Genomic DNA, 27,472 nt, shown 5'->3' on the forward strand with positions numbered 1-27,472 from the left:
TGGGCGGTAGACGTGCTTGTCTTGCTTGAGAGGAACAGGCATCATAAAATTAAATGTCGATCAGTGTCACGCTGCTGCGATTAATTGTGCAAACTTGGTTAGCTGAGTGGAACAGAGATCACTGGTCACTACTTTGTCAGCATCATTAGCAGCCAGGGGAGGAGGTCCCTATTCGCGTGCTCTGCCCTGATTTTGGAGGAGTGGAGGGTAGTGGTGGAGAGGGGGGAGGCTGCGTGTGTGAGTGTGTGTGATTGCAAATGAAACAGGAGTATTAACAATGCTTGGCTGAATGCTGGAGGCTGGTTCCTGCACCCTGACTAATATAATACTGTATTAAGCCTTTTTGAGGGAGTCTCTGTGCAGTCAGCCATTTTAGTTTTTTTCTTCCTTTTTCTTTTCTTCCCATTCCTCAGGCTTAGGGAATGGGTTTGTTCCCTTGGATGAGTGCTGGAAATGTAGGGTTTCATCAGGCTCTGTGCGTTCTGACATGCTTAGACTTCCAGTGTTGCAAAAATGGAGACTAATGCTGTCGTTTGGATTGCTGCTCTGCACTACAAGTGCGAGGGGGGTTTTGAGCTTGCCAGTAGTGACACTTTTAGCTCCAGCTTGGTTTCCCCCCCTCCTCTTCTTTTTAATTTAATGCTGTAGAGGCTGACTTGCCATCCATGAGAAATTGGTACATGATGTGTAAATTCAGTTCAGCTTATGTTTCTTCATTATGAAACCACTTGCAATCCCAGCTAACCATGGAGTTATGGGCCAGCAGGAGAAACACTCAGTAAGTATTGCAAATTCTGCTTGTTCTATCAATAACCTGTCACGGGCAAACTGCATGGAGATTGAAACTGCTTGTCGTCCTGCTCATGGGCTCTCCTGCTTGTGAATTTAATAGCGGGTTTCAAGGGAAAGCTGTGTCTGAGGTGACATTAGAGTCAGTGGCTGTATTTAAGATTGTTCTTCAGTGTCAGAAAGGCAATTCTGTAGGTTCTTTTTTGAACTGTAAAATTTTACTTGAAAATGCTAATGTGCTTGCATTGGGCTAGAAGCTGTGAGCATTCAATTAAAATTATTGTGCATCTGTTAAAGTTTTAAAGAAATGTTGAAGCTATATAGCAAGTAATATGATTGAAGATAGTAATAAGAGTAGATTTACTCTGTGTAGTGTGTGGTATCGGTGTGCTGCTGACTTGTAGCATGGCGTTTGACATCTGTGATACTTATGCTGAAAACGCAGAAACTCTTGGTATAACGTGGAATGAACAAAAGGCATAGTACTGATGCTTTCTAATTGACCCCGTGAGTCAGCTACACCTTTGTCATGCTTTAATCCCATAGGCTGCCTGTGTTTATTGTTTGGGGAAAATGCATTCATCAGCAGAAGAGCAAACATTATTTAGCAAGGCCTCAGGTGTGAGAAATAGAAATTTACATTTTACACAATTAAAGGATTCTAGAAGTGCAAGTTCTTACTGTTCAGTTATCACATTTAAATCTTCGTGCTGTGTTTTATACTCTTCAATGTAATTTTCAGTCTCAAATTTCTTTCTTGAAAGGAGGTATATGTATGTATATGTTTTGTGCACACTGTGTGTGTGTTAGAATGTGCTTGAGAATTTGTACAGTATGTCCAGCATATGCAGGTATGAATCCTAACTATTGGGAAGATGTGGTAGGAGGAACTTTTTAGAGGAGGAACATTGTATTCAATAATTTAGTTTTTGATTACATAGAAATATGGAAACTTCAGAATGTGCCTAGTGGATTTTTCTTATGCATGTAGCATATCAGTTTCTCATCGTGTACATTGTTTTGTTCCTTTGCTGCCTTAATTACATTATAAGTAAAAGGAGTTCATGTTACCAAGTTATTTGGTGCTCATGAAATATTTAGAGCTTAATCTAAAAAACCCATAAACCTCCTTTCTTCCTGAAACTCAAGTACTGAAGAAGCTGAAATAGAATTAAGATGCCTTGAATTTGCAAGTAGAAATAAAATGAGAAAGCTGTATATATATTGAATATGTGTTGTGTTTTCCTGTTCCTTCAGCTCTCCAAGGAATGTTGATCAAATGAGTGGTTCTAGTAACACAGTAAATCTAATGAATATAAAATAATTGCTTATAGATAAAAGGAAAAAAAATGAACCTGGCAGTTCAGAGACTGTTACGATTTCTGTCACACCTTAGTTGCACTACTTTGAGTTAATCACATCACAGAGGTGGATTTCCCTCTATGGTCCACAATGTAGGACTAGGAAAGGGGGAAAGGTCAAAGTATTTATTGCTTTACAAGAAAACTGCCACAAGAAATGGCCACATGTATGTAAGAGGCAAAGAAATTGTACTTTGATGTAGGCCTAGCATGTAGTTGCAGATTTTGCATGAAGACAGGGAGAGTTTATGCAGAAATTCGAAATGAAACTGTTAGAACACAATGTATATCAGCAAAAACCCCATCATTTTGGCAGTGGAATTTTCCATGCTTGTTCTTCAGGTAGAGATTAATTTGCTTGGACAATGGGACTGAAAGATGTGAGCTCTTGGTAGAGAGGTAAGGTAAGCTTGGAATTTCAAAGTATACACAATTTGTGTAAAAGGAAAAAAAAAATTTTTTTAATGAGATATTTTCATGTTAGCTTCTTCCCAAAGTTTTAAATCTGTTACTGATACCCACCTTGATTGTATTTCAGGGAGAGCGCCTTAATTGTTTCTCTGACACCTCTGCCTAGAGTCTCACTGTTTGAGTTGCTGGGACAATCTGGAATTGAATACAACAAAAATTTCCCATTCAAAATGTCACAAAATTCTATGAATGAATTTTAGTTGGTGCTGTTGAATCTTGGTTTTAACACAAGTTAGGGAAAGATGAATATGGTTTTAAATCTACTGTCCGTATCAGTGGTATGGAAACTGACCATTAGCTTCATCATAGGGAAAACGAAAAATTGTGTTGTATTTTCTTGGTAGTTTAACATACAAAATAAAAACCATCAGCATCAATAAAGTGTACAGATCTCACATGCCTCATATTTCATATATTGCAAGAGCTTGATGAGGTGCTACAGGCTCTTGTCTGAAGGGGATTATGCTCCTTAATACACAACTGGTGTCATCTGCTGAACAGCAAGTAAAAGTATGGTGTGGGTGAAAGACGGTAGAGGAGTAAAAGCTGGACTGTTGGAAAGGTAGTTCTACTTAGTTCTTGTGTTTAATATATTTGATTTCATGTATTTCAGTAGGTTTGTTCTTTTTTGATATGTGCTTGGTGATTTTTTTTTTTTCTTGGCTGTTGTTTTAAAGGCCTCTGAAGTAGCTTTGTAGTGATTTCATTATCATTTTCCTTCTCTTAAATGTTAGGAGGATGCATGATGTTTTGAAAAATCTTGCTTGTGACTGTTGAAGCAATGATCTGTTGAAAAGCTTCACCTGTTAAATCTGCTTTGTGAAAAATGCCTGGTGCATGAAGGTTCCCACTGAGGGTCAGGCCTTCTAAAATGTTATCTCTGTATCTCATTTCTCCTTTCTCCATGCACGGGTTGTTTGTAGGAGCTTTACTCAAGGTCATTAAAAAAATAAAACAAAAATTGACAAGTAAAAGGGCTTTAAAAAAATGTGACTAGAGATGCACAGTTTTCATGACTGTGTAATCATTAACAGCCCATGAATTGCAGAGTACATTGCAGTAACTTATGCACAACCTGTGAGAAAGTATAAGTTAGATCTTTATTTTGAATATTATTGTGTTGAAGTCTGCTAGTAGTGGATATGCTCAGTGAGTCTCTTTGAATGAGCAGGTACTACCTTCTTTTGATGTGGTCGACCTGTCTTGAATTACTGAAAAAGAGTGAAACAAATCTTTGGCTTACTGTTACCATATTTTAGTTCACAAAGACCTGTGACGTTGTGGTAGGGACTCTCTCACTCCCAGGAGTGAGAAGAAAATGAGTGCTTTGAGGAAAAGGTCTTGAGTGGTAGTTGTACAGATACGGTGATTTTAGTCTGGTGTGTAGTAAGGGTGCTTTTTGGGATGCCTTCTTACATTTAGAGCTGTATGGAATGAGCAGAATTTCCTGTTACTGGAAGAGATTATCAGTATTGTTTTATAACTCAATAACCTGGGATACTTATTTGGCCCTTGAGCGTCATGCAGCACTAGTAAAACATAGGAAAGAGAGGTGTGGTATTGCAATCAGTTGGCTACACTTGGTAAGTTAAATGGTCTGAGGTGGCATTATTCTTGGAGATATATATATATTTCACCTTAATGAATTACATTGCACTGGAACTTGATACAGACTTTTTCTGTTGCTAGGCACCTTTATTTTTATCACTTATGGAGAGCAGATTTCTGCTTTGGCCCCTTCTGTGATTACTCCGTTTTAAATTTATATATTTTGAAAAATCCTCTCTAGACATGTAAAGGAGCTCTGTATTTTTTATTTGATTGGGAATAGTGTTTTACCTCTTCAAGGACACATTATGATACAATCTTTAACTACATGACCATGTATTTTCCACAAGATTCATTTTAGGATAGATAGCTCTGGTTTAATGAGCAGCTGTTTGATATTTTGGGATAGATTTGTTGCTCAAAAAGCCAGGATGCATTTATGGCATACTATTCAAGTCATATCTCAGAAAATAAAAGATGGTGGTTTTTTTTTCTCTGCCCTTCTTTGGCTTTTTAAGGTGTTTAGCTGCAGCGTTCACTAAAGTAGTGTGAAGCAGCATCCTGCCAGGGATCTGCAATAGACTGTCTAAAGTCTTGTTCTCCAGGACAACATTTAACTGCAGGTTTTCTCAAAAGCTTTTAAATTTTGAGATCTGGGTCATATCATAGGAATGACAGTGAATGCATTAGTAACCTGTAGAGATGGCAATGAAAGCATCCTTGGCATGCAGGAGATGTCCTGCCACCTTTCTGTTACAGTTTCAAGACCTGGGGATTGCACAACCCATTCAAAAGAAAGAGGGAAAAAAACCAGCTTCCCTCACCTTCTCCCCCTAGAAAACCAAAATGCAAGCAAAAAAAAGCTACCCTTTACATGTCTATTGTGCATACGTGCACAAAACTGCTTTCTTCAAGCATTTCGTTGCTGTCTTACGAAGTAGATGATTTTTTCAGGTCAACAAATATAGTTGGCATAGACAATCTCACAACATGGTGTTTGCTTAGGAAGTTTATCGTTAGAAAATTTCCGGCGTCAGAGCGGGAACTGGGAAGCTAGTGTAATCAATATTACTGGTTCTGGATTATGTTCTGAAGTGGTGGTGTTGGAATACTTGCAAAGTAATATTTTATGGTGGTGCACAGTGAATACGTAATTTATAGTTGCAACACAGATTTGAACCTGGAAGGTAAAGTTGCCTTCTTCCAAAATGCTATTTTCAGACCAGCAGACTAATACTCAGTTGTAGGCACCCCTGCCTGATCTTCAGGCATACTGAAAATCCAGTTGAAATGCTGATACCTAACAATTAAAAACCAAAACCAGTGACAAAACCATAGCAACCAAAAATCCAAACATTAAAAGGTAATCTGACTGAAACAAATACCAGGTTTTCAGTTGTCATGATTATTAAGTCTGATTTTAGTGTTTGATCTTAGTTACAACAGCAGTTATGTAACCAGATGACTAATTCTTTTCACCGAGTCTCCTTGATGCGTTCTTGTTAGCATTCTCTAAATATAAAAACCAATAGAAGTAATACTACTAGAAAGTGGGGGAAAAAAATCCCCCACCTTGATAGCAGGATATTTCAGGAATTCATGTGGGTGAGAGTAATACTGAAACAATGTTTTCAGTTTTCTGTCTCACCAATGGATGAGAAATAACGCGGAATGCAAAGACCTGATGGTATACAGGATATGTATAAATATTAAAGACTTGAGAAAAGCAGAATATTAGGCTCTCAAGATTTAACCTTTAGCAAAGAACCTTGTACCTGCCACATATAATTTTCAATAGTGTATTTAAAAGTTTTGTAGCTGCAGTGCAACAGACATGTGAGGTGACCCCTTCTGGTCTGCAAGAATTCTAGGGTTCTAACTTCAATGTGCTTAGTCTCCCAGTCTGTAAGTGAAGAGTAACTGGCACTCATACAACATCCCAGTATTGGGTGGTTGGTGGTTCTTGCTGTTTTATCAGCTTGCTACTAGTATTTTTTGCTGTTCATTTTGAGATAGTGATGATTCAGCTGATACCCACAGGAATCATAAACTGTACTTAATGAGTCTTTACTCAGTAGGTTGCTTGCAAAAGCTGATTCTATGCCTAGGAGCTGGAATTCACAGGAGTGTTTGTTATTCCTTCCTAAACCTGTGTTTATATGGGAATACTAGAAGGGTAGATGAAGGACAACAGATTGCAGTGCTTTTATGTGGGTGATGTTGAAGATAAATAGCCTTGTGTTAACGTAGCACCTGACCCAAATAGTGTTGCTGCTTAGTTGCCAGTATATCTCAGACGTAGGAGCACAGATGAGCTATTGCTTATTCTGTATTTTATTTTGTATTGTACTGTTGTTTGGGTTTCTGTTTTTTTTTTCTTGCTTCAAAGTGTTTGGCAAAATAGTGGGAAAACAGGATGAAATTTGATGTAGATATTGTTTATAAATTTGCACTTGTGAGGCAGGATTTGGTTGTTAGACTAGTGCAGTATGGAAACATGCAGAAATGTGTGTTCAGCTTTTGGCCAAAAGGCTTCATCTGCTTCGTCTTGGGTTGCTCTAACTGCAGATGAGACTCTTTCTGCCATGAACCAACACAGTGGTATTTAGTTAACCTGGCATTCTGTACTTGGCCTAAACATTAAGCTAGGCAAAAAGCTAAAAGTAAAGGCACCACTTCTGTGATCCATGGTCTCTGTTGCAAGTGTTGGGGCACACAATCCTGGCATAGTTAGTTCCCTTTTCATGAAACGTGAAAGACAATTTTCCTAAGCGGGGAGCAGCTTGCTAACCCTCACAGCCTACCCTGGCTCCTTTTCTAGCCTTTCCTGAGTCCTGAGTTATCCACAGACAAGTTGATGTCTCCTTTAGGCTGCTGTTACTATGAAAGTCAGTCTGTTGTGCCTTAAAAAGGTGTCAAATAATTTGGTCTCTTAGAAATTGCAGTAGTTCTTGTGCTTCGTGGTCCTTGTGCTGAGCAGTGGATGTAATTGTGAGTGTCCCTTCCCTAGTTCAAATGGGCTTTCTGATTTTTCTTGGCATGTCTTCTGAGTGCCAGTTTAGTGACTACTGTAAATGACAACAGGAAGCACTCAGCTGTTTAACAAAATGTGGAGATTTTAGTTTGCATGTGAAGATGACTGTGACTCTACGCTCAAATACATGCATGCCTCCATAGCATTTGCAGCTTGTAGTGGAGATGCTTCTACTTAGGACTGGGAATATGAAGAACAGTTTAACACCAGCCTTCTCTTTCAGCTCCAGCTTCTTGGCTTGAATCAAGAGCCAGCTGATTTTAGATGAAAAGCAGGCTGCTGAGTTAGGATGCAAAGAAGTGTTCAGTGTTTCGTTATAGCTGCATTTAGTGTCTTTTAATAAGCGGGCAAATACTGTGGCAGTGGTAAAATGTAACTCCGTTTAGCACTTGTAACTTTCTACCCGTAGGCAGTTTATTCCGAAAGTCTTACAATTGGCTGGTGACCAAATGCCAATATTTGGTCGCAATAATGCATCCTCTTAGTAACTGATCTTCAGAGATATGTGGACAGACAGGAACTACAATGTAGTTTAGGAAGGACACTGAGATGCTCGAGCGTGTCCAGAGAAGGGCGACGAGGCTGGTGAGAGGCCTCGAGCACAAGCCCTACGAGGAGAGGCTGAGGGAGCTGGGGTTGTTTAGCCTGGAGAAGAGGAGGCTCAGGGGTGACCTTATTGCTGTCTACAACTACCTGAAGGGTGGTTGTGGCCAGGGGGAGGTTGCTCTCTTCTCTCAGGTGGCCAGCTCCAGAACGAGAGGACACAGCCTCAGGCTGCACCAGGGGAAATTTCGGCTCGAGGTGAGGAGAAAGTTCTTCACTGAGAGAGTCATTGGGCACTGGAATGGGCTGCCCGGGGAGGTGGTGGAGTCGTCATCCCTGGGGCAGTTCAAGGCAAGGTTGGATGTGGCACTTGGTGCCATGGTCTAGCCTTGGGCACTGTGGTAAAGGGTTGGACTTGATGATCTGTGAGGTCTCTTCCAACCTTGGTGATACTGTGATACTGTGAAACCCAGACAATAACCCAGTGGTCAAAATTCCTCAAACCCACGATTTCTTTCAGTCTATAAGTGTATCCTCATTCTGCCTGCCTGCAGCCTTCAGGCTTGCTTGCCTGCAAGCACAGGTGCTGTGCCCTGGGTCATTGAGACGCACCAGTTGGGTAGGATTTATTAGTTCATAGCTTGACTCCAAACTGTGAATTTACAAGTAAGAAAAAATGGATTAAAGCTGCTTTTTTTTTTCCTTCTTCCTCCTCTGAAGAATGATTTCATAAAAATGACGTTGTGCTATTTTGTAGGTCTGCTCCCTTTGTGCATTAAGTCACGTTGGCTGCTTTATAGTTAAAAATAGGCTTTGACTGTTCTGTGCTGCTGTTCTTCCTGCAGAGCCAGGAGAATGGGAGCTGGGTTTGTACTGTTACCGCTCCATCCTTAGCATTGTTTCCCAAATGCCTATCTGCTGCTGCATGCCTGACAACCTACCAAATACTGTAGGTTACATGAATGTAGGGAAGGTCTAATGTGGGATATGTTGAAAGGGCACTGTAGAGCCTGAAGAATCGACTATGGCTGGAGAACTGGAGTGTAAACTTAATATTGCTTGAAATATCAGATTAATATAGCTTGAAAATGGAGTGATGTAAGGACATTGTTCCTGAAAACTGGATATTTGTGGTTGGGAGAAAAAAATCATTCTAGGGTTTGAGAAATCTGAACTAAAATGTGAGAATTATTTCTTATCTATATCCTAGCTGAACCATCAGCCCTGCTCTTGCTCAATGACATTTTTAGTGTGTTGTGCACTCTCAGCCTCTGCTTGCTTCATTGATCAAGGTACAATCTGACCTCTAAAACTTAATGTATTCCTGATAACGAGCTAGGAGAAAAAAAAATAGTCTTCCAAGTACTTGACAGGCAGTAGGTCTTTACTCTTCTAGATTGCTCAGGAAAAAGCCAGATGTCAGACTTGAATATGTCTCCCTGGTGCACTTACCTTTTCAGTTTTGACCTACATCACCAGTGGATTTTTAGCTAGATATAATGACCTTTGAATAATAAGCTGACTAGAGAAAGCTTTTGTTTGAGTTACCCATAAATAATATAGTAGAAGGTTGTTGGGTTTTTTTTATCCTGTCATTTTCACATTTAAAGAACCATGAGGAAAAGGAAAATGCATGAATTTATGTCCCACTTAAATAATTAACATTGTCTGGAATTGGTGATCCACTGAATTTTTAAACCAACAGAGATGACTGGTAATTTTTTTTTAAAGCTGTAGGAGCAGCAGTTTGTAGGAGCAAACTAGAGTGAAAACAATATTAGTTTTCTGTTAACTGTAGAAGTCTGTATGCTAGGTGTACCTGTTATTGCCTGTTGGTATATAACTTCTGTGAATTTTGTGTGTGTGTGCAAATGTAAGAGGTTTCTTCTGCTTCAGAGAATTTTAGATATTTTTGTTTAGCAGAGAGCTTTCTAAGGTTCCCTTTTCCAAGGCTGCTATTCCTAAATGGATACAAAAGCACAGTTTCAGAAACAGTAGCATGTATGTCAGCAGTAGTATATAGAAAATCTGGATGCAGTCAGCATATGAAGGGGGAGTCATATTTGACCAACCTGATAACCTTCTATGAGGATGAAACCAGGTGGATAGATGATGGAAGAGCAGTGGATGTGCTTTACCTTGATTTCAGTAAGGCATTTGGTATTGTCTCCCATAGCATCCTCATAGCTAAGCTGAGGAGTTGTGGTCTCGGTGATGGAGTAGTGAGATGGATTGGGAACTGGTTAAAGGAAAGAAGTCAGAGGTGTGGTCAGTGGGACAGAGTCTAGCTGGAGGTCTGTAACTAGTGGAGTTCCTCAGGTGTCAGTAATGGGACCAGTATTATTCAATGTATTCATTAATGACCTGGATGAGGGCACAGAGTGCACTGTCAGCAAGTTTGCTGCTGACACAAAGCTGGGTGGAGTGGCTGCCATGCTGGAGAGTTGTGCTGCCATTCAGAGAGACTTAGGCTGGAGAGCTAGGCAGGGAGAGATTTAATGAAGTTCAACAGGGGCAAGTGTAGAGTCGTGCACCTGGGAAAGAACAATCCCAGGTATCAGTATAGGTTGGGGACTGACCTGCTAGAGGGCAGTGAAGGGGAGAAGGATCTGGGAGTCCTAGTGGATGGAAGGATGGCCATGAGCCAGCACTGTGCTCTTGTGGCCAGGAAAGCCAATGCCATTCTGGGGTGTATTAGGAGGACTGTGACTAGTAGGTCAAGAAAGGTTCTCCTTTCCCTCTACTCAAGTCTCAAGTTGTGCCAGGGGTGTATAGTCTGGATGTTAGGAGGAAGTTCTTCACAGAGAGAGTGATTTGCCATTTGAATGAGCTGCCCAAGAAGGTGGTGGAGTCACCATCCCTGGAGGTGTTCAAGCAAAGACTGGATGAGGCACTTAGTGCCATGGTCTAGTTGATTGTATAGGGCTGGGTGCTAGGTTGGACTGGATGATCTTGGAGGTCTCTTCCAACCTGGTTGATTCTGTGATTCTACTCTGCCCTGGCGAGACCTCATCTGGACTACTGTGTCCAGTTCTTGTCCCCCCTGCTAAAGAAGGACAGAGAGTGACTTGAGGGAGTCCAGCACAGAGCCCAGGCTGCCCAGGGAGGTCGTGGAGCCTTTCTCTCTGGAGATATTCCAGAACCTTCTGGTTGCATTCCAGGGTGATCTGGTCTGTGTGATCCTGCTGTGGCAGGTGAACTGGACCAGGTATCTTTTGAGGTTCATTCCAGCCCCCGGTATTCTATGATTCTACTTAATCTGCCTTGTTCCTGTGAAAGGAATGAGATTTTAGACAGCTAAATGTTACTCCTGCACCTGCCATTTTCATTAGCATTGTATGTGACTATTTTTTCTGTGGTAATGGTACCCAGGCAAAACTAAATTTAGGAACTCCTGAGTTCAAGTAATATGGTTTTAAGTGGATGTTCAGTGTTCCAGCTGGGGGTTTATTCAGTTAAGCATGCAGAGATAACATGTTTAATGTAGTAAATGACTGAAGTGTCTATCACTTATGAAATAAAGTAACCTTTTTAATCTCCTGCACAATAAGATGTTTTAGGAAAGATCATTCTAGCACTACCATAAATCAGCAATTTAAGATTTGACTCTTTAATTTTCTGGTTGTTGTAAGCTGACCTTATGAGGAGAGGCTGAGGAAGCTGGGATTGTTTAGTCTGGAGAAGAGGAGGCTCAGGGGTGACCTCATTGCTCTCTACAACTACCTGAAGGGATGTTTTAGCCAGGTTGGGGGTTGGTCTCTTCTGCCAGACAACCAGCAGCAGAACAAGGGAACACAGTCTCAAGTTGTGCCGGGGGAAGTATAGGCTGGATGTTAGGAGGAAGTTGTTGTCAGAGAGAGTGATTGCCATTGGAATGGGCTGCCCAGGGAGGTGGTGGAGTCACCGTCCCTGGAGGTGTTGAAGCAAAGCCTGGCTGAGGCACTTGGTGCCATGGCCTAGTTGAGTGGCTCAGGCTGGGTGCTAGGTTGGCCTGGATGATCTCGGAGGTCTCGTCAGTGGAAGAAGCATCTTCCTCTCCTATTCTTAAGTTACTGAAAAGCCAATTAGGAGGAAAACCCCAATAAACCCAACCCCCCCCCAAATCAACACCAAAACAAACGCAACCGACTTCTCAACCCAGCTATTCCTTGATACTATAAAGCAAAGATAATCCTTTAGTTAAAACTCCAAGGGTGACATTGACATGGCTACAGAAATCAAACATTGGGGGAAAAAAAAACAAACCAAACAACAAAAAACCCCAAACATTTAATTGCTTGTGGTTTGTTGTGGTTATTTAAATGCTCATCAAATTTCTGTCAGTTAATTTGGTATTTTATGAAGATAAATTTCAATGTACAAGTGGAAATCTCCAGGTTTTGCATCTATACACAGCAATTCCAAATGTATCTATCTATCTATATATAAAAACTATTTTCCATAAGTCTTTGCTGAGAAGCTATCAGTAAGAAAATCTAAATTGTTCCAATGATAGTTATGTTAATGTTTGCCTTTTTTTACCTCCTTTGGTTAGCTTTCCTTTGAATGATAAATGTATTTTAAATACAGATTTGCTTCAGATTTTTCTGCTTGAAAAGAGTGACTGGAGTCTGGATGGGATTTTTTGGGTCACTGCCATTACATGCTGTTGCACAGCATGTTCATAACTGTCTAGCTTCAGTTTGAAAGTCTTCTGTACCACAGCTCCTGTTGAGCCTGGTTTTGAGAATCTCTGATTCATTAGATAGCAACTTTCTTTCAACTTGCTTCTCATTAGGCTTTGCACCTGCATTGCCTTTCACTAGAAATATTTCTTACTATTTCTAGGTTGTGGTCATGCTTCTCTTGCTCTTTGTCAGATAAGAGTTTTTCTTCTGGTAATCCTGAATCTATGTATGTGTAAGGCTTTAAGTCCATCTTTATTGAAAATATATGGTTGGAAATGTGTGCTGCATTTCCAGTTAAGATCTTTGCTGGGGTTGTGGAGAGGAGCCCAAAACTTCAGTGTTTCTAGATGATGCATGCTGTGATATCATTAGGTTTTATTTCTGCTTCATCACTTTACAGTTTAGTCACCTTCTGATGAGGAATACATTAAAACTCTTCTCACAGTCATTTCTGACACATAAATTCCTAGATTCTTAGGGCTTTGTCTAGAAGTGTATGATGCATTTTCTCATACTACATTTTATTTATCTTTGTCTAAGGAGGAGTCATCCTACTGTCATAGAAGAGTGTCCTACTTCTCCCAAGTGTGTCTCTTTTCACTGTTACCAGCAGATTTTTTCCAGCATTTGGTTTTCCCCTGTTGGGAGAGAGGATACTTCAATTCTATTCTTTTGTATATCTATCATTTTTCATATGCTTTGATTTAATTTCTTTTTATTCTAGAATCAGTACATTTTCATTTCTTTTAAAAGCTCTTGGTTTGGTGCAGTAAAGTTCGGTGCTGTTGTTCAGTAGTGAACTGCAATAGTTCAAAACCACAATCCTTCGTGTTTTGAAAAACTTAACTAAGCTTAGTTATGTTGTCCAGTGTGCTGTAATCATAAAATTAAGTATTGCATGGTCAGGTATAAGCCTGAAGCGTGTAAGGATGCCCTGCTGATGGGAGGAATCAACACTGGAAATGTGTACACATCACAGGTCTTTGCTTTAGCAATTTTAAATGTGCCAGGGATAGATAATTTCACCTTTGGGATAGATTCTTTACTTGTCTGTAGTGGTTTTCAATCCTGAGAGGTGCTTTAGAACTGAAAGTAGTACCGGGCTGCAGATGCCATCAGTTCTACCTCGATGATGTAATTGCTCTTGAGCATCCCTCACGCCTGCTTGTTAAACTGGTGTATAATGAAACCACAGTCACTCTGTGTATGAAGTGTACATGAGCATTCCTCACTTACTTAAAATGTTCTGCAGGATTCAGAACATCTTGCTTGAAAACATTTGAAATAATGTTTTCCATAAATACCTGTGCCCAGAGAAAATGTTCTTGAACTCTTCTGCTTCGGCATAAATCTTTGTCAGATTTCCTGTAGGAGCAACTTCTGTGTCGGGGTTCTCTGTTCCTTCCTCTCCCATAATTACTTGTAGCAGGCCAAAGAGTTCACAGTTTTACAGGTTTCCAAAAGTCACTCAGTGTCCGGACCCAGCAGTATATTATAAACCAGCCAAAAGCAGAAGCATTTTAGAAATAATTAACTGAGGGGAAACATCAACGGGAACATGCATTATTTTATTATGAAAATTGGTTATTCCCAAGAGAGCTCTTTGCAAAGGCAATTTTTAGTCATTTTTCGTCTTCCACGTTTATTGCTGTTGAATAAAGGGGGCCTTTATTTCTATTGTCCTACCTTAAGAGGTAATTCATAAGTCAGTTAAAATGCCTCAGGATGTTTGGAGTTTTTTTCCCTTCAGTCAAAGATGCTGTTCAGTTAATCTATTCCTAATTTTCAGTTTTCTTCATGTACACTTCCACAATGTGAACTCTCTTCCTGATTTCGTTCAGTGTTTTTGAGAAGCTGTTAGTTTATGTGCAGTGTGCGCTGTACAGGCTCTGCGAAGACTCTTAACTGCCAGTGCTTGGTGGGACAGCAGGATACTACCAAACGTGGTATGCTGTGTCCTTGTAAACAAGCAGGCATAGTATGTTGGAATAGAGATTCTGCTTTTCTTACTTCAGACTGCTGTTTAGGAATGGGATTTTCCCTGAATGTCGGGTATGTATAAAGCAGACCAAGCACAGGTATACAGAATGCCAGGTACTCTTGGTTCTGTGATGTTTTAATTCCACTCTAGCCTTCAGGGGAAAAAAAAAAACTTTTGCAGGTGGAACAAAAGTCTTTCAGTAATGAAGCTGAAGGTACAGACAGACACAAAGTTTCTTTGTGAAGATTGAGGGGGGGGAAGCCCATGTGCACAATCTGAGAAATAGTACTTTCTCTAAAAATCAACTCTGTCTATTATGGTAGTACTGCCTTGGTATTAATGCTAAGTGTGAGGTAAAGTGATGTTGGTGTTGTGAGAGAAGAGACCACGTTTCCTTATAGGGCTGAGATTGCCAGAGAAGTGTTGGTACTTAAATGTACAGTCAAAACAGTAGTGGAACAGTTGGGTTTTTTGTTTTTTAAATCTCTGGAGCAGATGCGAAATTACCACGGATGTGCTATTTCATAGAAGTAATTAATTATCCTTTGTTGCATAATGAGAAAGTTACTAGGTATTTTTGGACTGAGACAGACTTCTGAGTAAGATACTAAATAAATGTATTTTCATCTTGCATATATGTTGTTCTCTTTAAATAGGCTATCATGATTTGAGTTCAGCGTTTTAAACCCCTGAGAAGAGCTTTGGAAAATTTATTATGGTTTTGCCCAAATCAATTCTGCCTTTTTTCTTTTCTATTCTTGGTTCACTGTAACTACTTACATGATGTAAAATTCTGTTGAAAGGAAAAATTCTATAATCTGAGGTGTTGCTAATAGCTAACAGTTGTGTTTGTGGAAGGAATATTGTTTACACCAGCTTTCCTGAAGAAGACATGCTTGAATATGAAGTGCTGCATTGAATCTGGTGCACAAATGTTGTCAAAAGAAATAATAACAACAGACCTGTTCCTACAACAGGCAGCTACATTAAATAAGAATGGCTATGGATCAGTGATGTATTGCATACTTTTTTTTCTTTGAAGAGTTGTCCCTGAGAGCTTTTCTCCATTCCCCAGATACCCATTTACATTTTTCAACCTCAGTCCCTCTGCAGAAGTCAATAATCCTTCAAGCAAAGGATAATTATGTTCAGTGCTTTAAATGCTCATAGGATTAGCTGCTGAGAGTTATGAGACGTACAGTAAGTGGCATTCACTCTGTGTTTTTTAAGAGAAACAAAATGAAGCTCCCTTGTACTGGCTCTGTCTTGCTCTCTCTCTGAGACCAGCAGATCATATTGCATTAGCTTAAATCTCTGATTAGTTTTTTAGGGGGCTAGCTATAGCAAAGTATCAGTGTAGGAAAATATGAAGAGCTTACCAGGAGAGATGCTCAGAAGATATTTTCTGTTTGTTTTAGAGGTGTTCTGCTGTGAGCTTTGAATGTAAGCAACTGCTTAGCAGCAATAGTACAAAGGCAGTATTTTCAGAACATGAGTTGTCTTGAGCTGTACTCAAGGTGGAAAACGTTTTTAAAAGGGCCTTATGAAGTGTGAGCCATAGTTTCACATTAAGATGCCTATTTGAGAAAATTTTGCATATTCATAAATACATAAGATAATGCTGTGTAAAATGAATTATATACAAAAGATAAAGTTGGAGTGAAAAGGTTTTTAACTCCTGATGCTCTTCAGAGGAAATGCATAGAAACTTCTTAATGGTTTACATCGCACTCCTAAGTGAAAGGAAGCCTTGCTTTCACAGGAACTGTCTCTTAATTTCAACTCTAAGTAGTTTAAACTTTTATTTTAAATTTAACTCTGCACTGGATATGTCAGGCTGCATCATGTCTCTGGACAGAATCAATAGAAATTACTGTATTATTCTGTAATTACTTACGCTGACTGCTGTTTTAAATCACTGAACCATAAAAATGTTTTCCTTGATGTCTGTCTTGGTTAGTGAAAGAATCATGTTGAAATGTCGTGTCGATGAATAACCACCATTATTTAGAAGTATTTCTTCCTTCAGTCATTAAATATCATAGAACTGGGTGTGTCCTTAAGGTATATGCAATAGACTTAGAAGCTTCTGACATAAACCTGACCAGTTACATAAAATAGTGAAATGAAATATTAATTGCCAGGATATTGAAGAGTATTGAATTGGAGACCTAGAGTCTTCTAGTGCAATATGTATTTTTAAATGTCTGTCTTAGTGCAGAAAAAATAAATTAATGGGAAAGACTAAGTTATTGTTGGGGTTTGAGCAGAACTGAAGTGAAAGGATCAGGCAGAGTAACTGAACAGACTTAGGTCATACTGATAAGGAGGCACAGCTGCAGAAGGGTGGCTTTGGGAGGCTGGCAGAGAAGCTGCTATCTGTAGCTGAGCTGTGCGAGGAGCCAGGCTGGTCAGCCCTGGGAACAAACAATGTTGTGGCAAAGTTGCTGCAAAGGGGAATTAAGGGGGGCAGTTGTTCAGGGCTGTCTCTGTGCATGTGGACAGCCCACTTTTGCCTATGTAAGCCTATCAAAAGTCCACGCCCCTGTACTGAACTCCACTATATAGGTATCAGGCTTAGCCTCAGTAAATGGACTGACCTTTATGCATCCCATTGGTGTAAGCCTGGTGTCTCTCCCTCTCCCGCGCGGCCTAGAAGAGAGGCCAACTCAACAAGTTACAGTATTTTTTTTGTTTGGTGGTTGTTGCTCTTCATTTATGAAAATATAGGGAATACCAAAGTAACTTTGTGGTAATTGACTTATTTAGGTTTGTGAGACTAATTGCTTTTCTTTAAAAGACTTGTAGCATTCTATTAGTAAAGAGACTGTATGGAATAAGCACTGAGATGCATGTGTCCAGAGGCTGAAGAATCATGTTTTGCTTGTTTCTGTAATTTCAGAAAGTGAAAATAGTTTGTACAAGTGATATTTTATGTCTGCTGTATTTGCTTAGCCTTACTGGCGCCTAAATACTTACAGGATCGTTCATTCATCAGGAACTGCATAACAGAATGTTGTACTTTTTGTTCTCTGTAATTCTATCTTTCTGCAGATGTACTTCATTCTCTTTGCAGGTTTCATAATCTTTCATACACTACTGACCAGCCTTTAGTAGAAGACTTTTTTTAATGGAATGTTTACTGATATGTTTGCTCCACAAGGAATGGTATATTGGGGGTCTCTAGCCAGAATTTCTTTTGTATTTTAAAATTTCATTCTGGTATCTCTTTCCCCTTGTAGTTTTATACTTCTTTTCACATATAACAGCATTTAAAAACAACCCCAAGCAAACAAAAAAAGCACACCAGAAAAACTCTTAACAAAAAGCTATAAAGTAATACTGCTTAAACAAAGTGAAAGGTTTGGTATCATTACACTCATGTTTTACTGTTTCCTTACTCCCTTGTGCTATATCCAAATATTTTAATTCTTGTCCTGTAAGTAGTCTGAAAATATATTCTTCTTTTTAAGATACTGCATTAATAGGATAAGCCTGATGATTTTTTGAGTAGAAGTTGCAATAGAAGTTTCCTTTTGTTATAGGCCAAGGCATGCTGTAGGGTAGGAGAAAATCATCATGTTCTTAAAATAGGAGGAACATACTCAAAGTAATTGTTAGCTTTGCACGCATAAAATAGTGACTCAGTTTGAGAGAGTGGAAGTAATAAAATGCTGCTTCTAAGATAAGATGATGTGATAGGGTTTAAGGTATTGTATGGTTCCAAACGGAGCTAGGTTTTTGTCCTTAAGATATTTTCACATAATTGTTTAAGTTTTCATTTGTTTTAGACTTTTCAACAAGTGAAAACTGGGAGTTCCCAGATGCTCTTTATTCTCTAGTTTCTATCCATGTGTGTGAGCTGTCTATATGTGTGCATGCTCACTTAAAAGCTATGTATAAGGTTATAAAATTCCAATTTGACCTCTAACAAAGAAAGAGCTTTGATGGTAACTTACTCTATCATTTTGTGTTTTGTATTAAAAACATTTGTCCCTTTGTTATACTTAATTAGATCTATCCACACATAGCTTTAAAGTTTCTTGTAAAGTTTGTCCTGAAAATAGGTTTTCAGGATAGTTATCTGACTGTTAATGATTTAATGCAGTGTACATATAACATATTTTGAAACAATATTTAGTGAAGAACAAATTAAGTTTTCTAAACTACTGCTGTGTTTTTACTCTTTCTACTAGTTCCTCCTGATGCTGTAAATCCAAGTATTCAGGAATAGAAGTTAAGAAATTCTTCAGCAAAATTGTAGCTTAATGCTATTGCAGAAAATTAAGTGTTCGTTATCTAAAATATGCAAGCTGCTTTTGTTTCTTACTACTTTAAGTGACTCCTTAAAACCAGCCATCATTTAATGTAATGGAAAACAAAATAAAAATGGCATCTGATGCCATTTGCTGTCTTCAGTTTGTGATAGGTGATGTTATTAAGGCAAAGGATATGTCCTTAGATTTTACTGTATTGCCACGTGGTCAGTAGGATAAAGCATGTGCTAGATCTAGCCTGCATGCACTTTAAAATGTTACAAGAAAAACTTTATCTTTGCTGTTATACTAAATACTGAATTCAGTAATAAACTGTTGAATGGAATGATAGTTGAATAGAAGCACAGAGTGCTTTAAAAATTCATAATAAAGAGATATTTAGAGGCACAGCAGTTGTAGTGATGTTAACTGTCGTGTTTCCCCAAAGCAGAGACTCATGTTCCTAGCCCATTCCTTCACTGGGTGTAGTAGCACAGTTTCATGATGGTATTTTCTAATCTTGTTCCACTGCAAGAAAGTAAGTGTAAATATCCTGCTTTGAGGCAGATAATTTTATGCTGGTCACTGTCACTCCTGAGCTTGAGTGTTGCATTTCGTTCTTATTCTGCTTACTGAAAACCATTGACCCGTACAGGTGGAGACTCTTAAGAATAAGACTTGAGAGCTCTCTGTTGCCATCAGTGTTTCTTTTTTCCAATAGCGTACAACTCTGTACACTAAACACTGTTAAATAGCAGTATTTCACTACAATAAAAGAAACATGGGCTTTTCACATGCCCTTTTCAATGAGCTCACTCCTTTAACTGCTTTGGTTGGTTTAATTGTGGTGGAGTTGTTTGAGTTTTGGGTTGGTCTGTTGTTTTGCCCTTTTTTTTGGTTTTTCTATTCGCTCGCACAATTTCTCGCCTTATTTGGGGCTCAAGCAGTTGAAGTGGATGCTGCTTTCAGGCATGTAGCACAGAGATGTAGTATTCTGTGAAGATGTGAGCATGTGCTTTCTGCTTGTGATAGTCCTGTCTGATTAGGATCAAAGTGACTAGTTAGGTTGCCCTAAGTAAAATGCCTGCTTCTGATCTTCTGCTGTCACCACTTGGCAAGTCCAGCTTATGCAGCATGGTTTTGACTTCAGGAGTTACTCTGAAACCATTAGTCACCAAACATTCAGCTGATTGCCTACAAACAAAAAAAGAAAAATGAAATTTAAAAATTGAGGGGGTTTGCTTCTACTTGCAATGTATTTCATCAGTTATTGTGGAATCCCCTGCCTCTTCCCATTGCACAGCAACTGAACACAAATCTTTAACATTCATTTAAAACAGTTAAGTGACGTTATATCAAATAGAGCTTAATTTAATTTTCAGCATGCTGACTGGATTTACTCTGATGTAGAATTTTTAAGAGCTGTTATGGCATTGATAAAAAATAAGTATAATTGCTAATGGCGTAGAGATATTTGCAGGGCACTATGAAAACTGAATGTGTTTGGGACCAAGACTGTTGACATGCACCTCCCTGTTGAGTTAATACATATTTGTTGTTGAGATAGTTACTCCTGTATAAAACATAAAGCTCACAAAATCATGTATCTTTGAGTTATCATCAGATCTGCAATCCTGATGATTTGTGCATGTGTCTTAATTTGTAGAATTTTTAGTGGTAATAAACCTGTGTTGTTTTAAGAGATTGTACTTCTAGGAATATTCATTGGCGTACTACAAAAGCTGTTGTGATTCATTTGCTATACATTCCTCCTGTGGAGTCATAAAAAGATTGATGTAATGGCCTGAATATCACTGAATACTGTCCAGTTTTGTGCTAGTTCGAATGTAGAGGTTGGGAAAGGGAAGTAGCAGAGACAACAGATGCCTGAAATAATACCCTCCTTCGTTCTGTTTTCTCCTTCTGGTGTATCATCAGCAATAGCAAGCATAATTAGATTTTTCTGGAGGCAGCATCCATGGGTATATGTACTGAAGTACTGCCTTAGTTAATTGCCCTTTCTTTGTTGATTGGTATATGAAGATCAACTAGCTCCAGGCTTACTTTTAGGATTATTAATGTCTGATTCCTGTTTGTAGCTCATCTTTCAGGTGAAATGTAAAGAAAGTGCTTAAAATGTAGCTTTATTTTTTTGCTATCATTGATCCATTTGTGCTTTTCAGGATACGCCACTCAGTCTAAATAAGACTAAGGTTTCCAGTTGTCTGTGCTTTTACCACACATCCCAAAGCCAATGTTCTTTCAGGACACATTCCATAAACATACTTAAACCAGGCAACCAACACTAAAATCTGTCAGTGCTTTCAGATATGTAGAGCATATAATTTTCTCAAGCACACTCTTGTGACTTGCAGATACCTTGGGTGTCTTTTTCTGTCTTAACCTTCCATACAGGTCAACGACTCACACCTTAGTGCTGAACAAGCTCTTATTTTCATATCCATCCAGGGAGCATGGTAACAGCACCAAAGTAGCATTGATAACTGATATGGATGGATACAGAGCATACAACATTCTTGGTACAACACACACTTCTGTAGAAAGTATCTGTCTGTCTGAGTTGAAACAATCAAACAAAAGAGGAAATATTGCTTAAGTTGTTGACACTTCTCTTTAATACCATAAGTTATACATGACCATACTTTTATTAACTAGTGGTAGAATGCAATCTTTTTTTGAGAGAAGAATAATTTTCCTCTGAAATTGCATTTAAATATCTCTTCAGACAGCAAACTTTTTCTTTGTCAAAGTTCAGTTTATGGAGTCCTACAAAGTTTGCAGTTTTTTTTCCATGAGAGCTGTGTGCATAAAGCAGCAGTAAAAATATGTGTCACAGATCTTAGTGGATGATTGTTAAATGATCAAATATACTTTTATTTGTTCTTCATCAACATGTGTGGTGTCAATCTTCCCACATTTCCTACTTGCCATCATATTATCTGGCTCAAAATATAACAGATAGCTCAGTGGCTTGCATTTTTTCTCTAATGTGCTTTGTCAACTTCAGAAGGGAGTTAGTCAAATTCAGAGCAACAGCATTTGTTTGTTTTCTGTTTCTGAGGTGTGTTGATTGGTGTGTGTTTGCTTTTGTTTTTTTAGTGTGTGACTTTACATGCTGTTAATCCCCATTCTGTGGGAAACCAGTGATAATGAAACTAGCACAATGCTTATACATGCTTTAATTCTATCCAAAATCTGTAGCAGGGTATTGAATAGTTTTGGCATAAGTTATTGCCTCACTAGTGTTTGTCCTCACATATATGCTGCTTTAAAATTTGTTATTTGCAGCAATTTGGGAGTTATTTGCTGACCTCTGTATGGGCTTAAAAACCTGCAAAACTCCAGCTTCTATGCTATGTTCTTAAGCCTTAATGGTTTTCTTAATGCTTGGTACTGGCAGAGAGTAAAGTATGACATAAATTATTTGAATTAATTTTGCTCAAATAGTAATGATGCTTTTTCTGCTCCACCTATAGCTTCCTGCAGATTTCACAAAGCTGCACCTTACTGACAGTCTCCACCCACAGGTGACCCACGTTTCATCTAGTCACTCAGGATGTAGCATCACTAGTGATTCAGGAAGCAGCAGCCTTTCTGATATCTACCAGGTAAGACTGGAATGGATGCTGATGGGAGGTGCAATTGCCGACATTATGTTAATAGCTGAACAGCCATGCTATTGCCTATTGTAAAGTTTTTCTCTGAAGAAGCACTGAGTAGACATTAATTTTTTTGTTTATTTTATTAGAATTATAGTAATTTCAGGGTTTTATCCACCAAACACTAGATCTGATGTTTGACAGCTTAGCAAGCAATCTGCAACATAGTGATGTGACATACATTGCCATAGCTTGTCCGGATCAGAGTCAGCACCAGAGTGATGTAGTGTTCTGCAAGATTTTATGCTTCAAGAGTTTCTTTGTAATTATGAGTTTGAAGGAGGAGATATTCCTGAATTTCAGCCTAGATAGCTGATGCTGACTTTTCAGCAGATGTCCATGGTAGGATCTAGGAGGTAAAAAGGTTCTGGTCCTGACTGCAGCACTTTACCTCATCTTTGTTTGATACTTTCAACAGCAGCTGTGATCTTTGCAGACTGGAATTCAAAAAAATGTAGATTTAGGACCCTGGGTTTTTTCCTCTTGATGCAGTATTTTACAGATCTTAAGTGTGTGGGCTTCAAAATCTGGAGCATAGTCAGTGGCAGGGAAAAAGAAATACTCAGCAAGCTGCATGTGCTGGCCTGACTTGAGGGATGTATTACAACTTCCCTACACTGTAAAGGCCTGGTGCCAGCTTCATGGTAGTGTTTTCTCTTTTGGCCATTCCGAGAAAGATGGGAAGGTTGATTTGGTGATACTCTTTAAGTAGTTATACTTCTGAGGATGTTTCTTAGGATCACTGTTAGGAGCAACTAACTCTGTTTGCTAGGAGCAACTTGAGTTTTGAGAGACTTACTGTGCAACTGATCTGGAGGGGCCTGTACAGTACTTGAGGGTATGTATGCTTCCTGTAAATACAATTTGGAAAAACACCCATAATAAACCAAAATGAATCAGCATCCTTCACTTGATGTTTACAGCTCTTACAGTGTTGGGGAGGATTTGTCCTGATCAGAAGGCATAGAAGTTTGTTGTTCTGACAAATCTTATTAAAATATTGTCTCAGCAAAGCAATGATTAAAACTCCAAACCAAAAAAAAGACCAGTTCTACATGAAGTACCATTTACTAGAAAAGGAATCATGTTTGTTTGGAATGCTTCAAAAATGCAAATGGAGCCACTTAAACAATGGGAAAAGCATCATCCCTACAAATACATACAAGTACAGTTGTGACTGTAATTACAGCATGTAGTCCTCTTCAGATGAACAAGCTTGTAGGCTTTTTTGTGGGAGAAGGTAGGGTAGAAAAAGGTTCCAATCCAATTTAGACATTTGATTGCAATAATGCAAAGGTTTATATTTTGTGGGAACTGCCAAAGAAACTGAACACTTCAGATATAGTATGTGCCAGTCAAATATGTTTATTGGAAACTCTTCTGAGGAGAGGATTACTGCAAAACAAGATTTATAGGTTTATGTACTGTGAAGGTGATGTAAAATCAGCTTCCTTTTCAAGCCTTCTACAGTTCTTTCATACCTCTCATTCTCAATATTTTCTTTCACCTCAGCATAAAAATAACAGGTGTCTCTAGGGACACTGTTGTGGGTAGGATGTAGTTATAATCAGTTCAGCTGGAACTTAATTTTTGTGCAAAGATTTTCAGCAAAACTTTTGCAACTGAAAGATCACTGAATTTCTGGGAAATTAAAAAGATCTCCACAACTGTACAGAAACTTAGGAGAAATAGTGCTTGATGTAGTCACCAACCTGGTGTATGATTCCTATAAGTTTTGTTTCCAATAGTAGAATTAACAGAAGGGTTGGTGTTTGGAGGGAGTGAATGATTTTTCTGAGGTATTTAAATGGAGAATGTTTATTTTAAAAAATGTTAAATTAATGGTTTTAATTTAAAAATCCATCCTTGGTGATCTTACAAATATTTATGGCATCTTTAATTAATCCACAGTTAATGCCTCCTTTAAAGAAGTCTCATCACACCTATATTGAAGGCTGTGTAATTATATGATTTCGACTTGTTAAAAGGACTTATGTCCATAGAGAAGTATGAGTATGTATTGTGTAATGTAACCCCATGTTTTTGTCTTAATACACATACTTGTAGAAACATTTCATTAAGAAAATTAATTGATAAGTTCAGTTGTGGAAATGGATAGGATCCTTAAATTCAAGAATATAACTTAATGTTACCAAGTGTTGATTTAATGATTTCTCACATTGTGGTAAATCAAATGTCTGACTTGAATTTCAAATAATGTAATGCAGCAGTGTTAAGTTAGGTTACAGTACTGTCCACCCACCAAAAAAAAGTTTGTAATTTGAAGTCTCTAGGGTGAGGAACAAGGATTTAAACAGAAGTACTTTTTAAACTGAAAGATTGCATCAGTCATTCTTTGTTTGCCTTTTAATTCCCTCCTGAGTGATTATTCAAAACCAGTAAATGATAGCCAGGTCACCTGCATGTTGTGGTTTTATTTCAAAAGTGACAGGTCTTAAGTGAAGTTCAGTATCTTAGTTCCTCTGATTCTTGTGTTTTGTATACAATGGCACCATTCTGTTCAGCAGGATACTGATAGATAGTAGGCTGAAGATGAGCCAGTGGTGTGCCCAGGTGGCCAAGAGAGCCAATGGCATCCTGGCCTGCATCAGGAACAGTGTGGCCAGTAGGACAAGGGAGGTTATTCTCCCCCTGTACTCAACACTGGTCAGGCCACACCTTGAATACTGTGTCCAGTTCTGGGCCCCTCAATTCAAGAGAGATGTTGAGGTGCTGGAACATGTCCAGACAAGGGCAACAAGGCTGGTGAGGGGCCTGGAACACAAACCCTATGAGGAGAGGCTGAGGGAGCTGGGGGTGTTTAGTCTGGAGAAGAGGAGGCTCAGGGGTGACCTCCTTGCTGTCTACAACTAGCTGAAGGGAGGTTGTAGCCAGGTGGGGGTTGGTCTCTTCTCCCAGACAACCAGCAACAGAACAAGGGGACACAGTCTCAAGTTGTGTGTGGGAGGTCTAGGCTGGATGTTAGGAGGAAGTTGTTGCCAGAGAGAGTGATTGGCATTGGAATGGGCTGCCCAGGGAGGTGGTGGAGTCACCGTCCCTGGAGGTGGTCAGGAAAAGCCTGGATGAGGCACTTAGTGCCATGGTCTAGTTGAGTGGCTAGGGCTGGGTGCTAGGTTGGACTGGATGATCTTGGAGGTCTCTTCCAACCTGGTTGATTCTATGACTTCTGTTCATTATGGCTAAGCACTTAGAAAGATTGCCATCTTAGCTTGCAAATGATTAAATAAATGTTTTCTTCTTCTAAACTTTACTATTAATTAGATCTTTACTGTTTAAGTCTGAGGTAATGATGTCATACTTTGCATCCTAGTAAGTTTTTGTTCTGTAGCCTTAAAAGCAGCTGTTTGCAGTGAAAATAAGTTCATGGCCTTGTAAGTTGTTTGATTTTTTTTAAATAAATCATGAGGCTGAATCTTCAGATGCTTTCAGCATTGAGCTGAGAATATTTCCTTTTAAATATTAATGCCGTAACTAAATTTGTTTCTGAGATGTGGCACATGAAAAAACTTTTTAGAATAAGTAGTGCTTACCAAAATAAAATAATTAATCCTTTGTGTTTACTCCACCCAAGGCTCCAAAGTATTTCAGATGCTGATTAGTGAAGTCCTTAAATATTACTTTTGTTTTAGGAAACAAGCACAGAAAGTGACAATCTCTGCTGTGTGATTGGAGAGGAAGGGATTAATGGATTGTGTGCCAGCTTATGTTTGCCAGGAACAGTACTTCCTCTTGCATTGTCTTGATGAAACAAGCTGTTCACTGCTGCTTCTCTTGCTTAGTTGATGTTTCCTCTGTGGAGGTATATACCTGCTCCTGTATGCTTCTGAATGCTTCCTAGACCTGTTGCGTGTGTTACATTGATGATCCTGGGTTGAGAGTGACATTTAAACCTCAGGTGTTTAGTGAGATTTAAGTAAAAGGGTGTTAACTCCCCCTCACTTTCTTGAAAAGGTTTTGTTGTGTTGGCTCAGCTCTTTTCTTTACCTTATCCTGTGCTCAACCTGGTGGCTTACTGCCAGCTGTAAGTGCCTGCTGGTATTTGCCAGATACTCCCATCAGTACAGGAAACCAAGAACATCCGTTTTGAGACCCTCCCAGGATGTGTGTGGGTCAAGATGTCAGCTTTGTTTTCTCACAAGTCTGATGTGGTAACTTGAAGAAGAAAGGTCCACCTTCCTTTCAAACAGTCTCCCTGAGAGAGTCCAGAGCTTTTCTCTCTCAAACCAGAGACTGTGCAGCTTTTCCATATGTTGTTGTATGCAAAATAAAGATGTTAAGTCAGTCTTTCTGACTGTATCAGCCTCAGCAGTGCAGGACTGTGGGTGAAGTGAGGATGTCAGAAAAGGTCAGGTAACAAGGTGCTGCTGAACTTGCCCTCAGCAGCTTTGGCTGAGTCCTGTGCAGTACCGTAGCACTCCAAAGTTTGGGTTTTCTAACCTATAACCTAGGAGTAACTTCAAGAGTCATTGTCCTGTATGCCTGTGGTCTCAGCAAATGTTCCTTCTTTTGGGGAAGGTGGTCACTAGTTGATGATAGGGGAGTTCCTAGTGTGTGGTGTCTGGATTACTACATATTCCATCTGTTAGGAGGACAAATTCCTGTGACATACATAGGGTGCTGTGCATTTTTTTGTGGTACATAAAGAATAAATATGAAGAGGATGAAAAGTAAAAATCTTAAGACTGAAGTTGTTTTAAAGTATTTCATGGCTATTTGCACTCATGTTCGTGGAGTCTGAAAAAAAAAGGTGATACCTTCCATTTATATGATTTGTGTGCATGCAACAGAATTTGTTATTGTATGTATATGTGATTGCATAATATAATGGTTTGGGTTTCATAGACATTTGTTTATAGCTTACATTTTGTCTGAGGTGAAACCTAGTATAAATCAGAACCCCAGCCATATATTAGTCTGTTAAAAAGCTGTATCTGATGTGCCTGTATAATCCCAGGAGAAAAGAAATACATTCAAGCTAGTGGAAGTTTTGCATGTGCTTTCACAAGAGATTATGTAGTGGCAGTGTACTTGGTGTTATGTATCAGTATCAGCTTATAAACGATGAAGTAAAAAAAGAATATGTTCTCTAATAAACATTCATAATTTTTCAGTTTGTTTCAG

The 27,472-nt window shown here is 39.0% G+C and overlaps 1 protein-coding gene across 11 annotated transcripts in view; it reads left to right on the forward strand.

Annotated features, from left to right (window-relative positions):
* The window catches only part of RAPGEF2 (Rap guanine nucleotide exchange factor 2), a 195,349-nt gene that overhangs the window by 124,913 nt on the left and 42,964 nt on the right, over window positions 1–27,472 (forward strand). For 8 of the 11 annotated variants that reach the window (XM_064148732.1, XM_064148730.1, XM_064148736.1 and 5 more), the window contains one exon: window positions 22,148–22,279. In XM_064148732.1, the coding sequence (XP_064004802.1) occupies window positions 22,148–22,279 (132 nt within the window). Of the gene's footprint in view, window positions 1–242; window positions 779–22,147; window positions 22,280–27,472 lie in introns of those variants that run through there. The other 3 variants (XM_064148739.1, XM_064148740.1, XM_064148741.1) reach the window with 3 other exon arrangements.

The sequence above is a fragment of the Pogoniulus pusillus genome, chromosome 9 (genome assembly GCF_015220805.1).
Source record: "Pogoniulus pusillus isolate bPogPus1 chromosome 9, bPogPus1.pri, whole genome shotgun sequence".
Taxonomy (NCBI): domain Eukaryota; kingdom Metazoa; phylum Chordata; class Aves; order Piciformes; family Lybiidae; genus Pogoniulus; species Pogoniulus pusillus.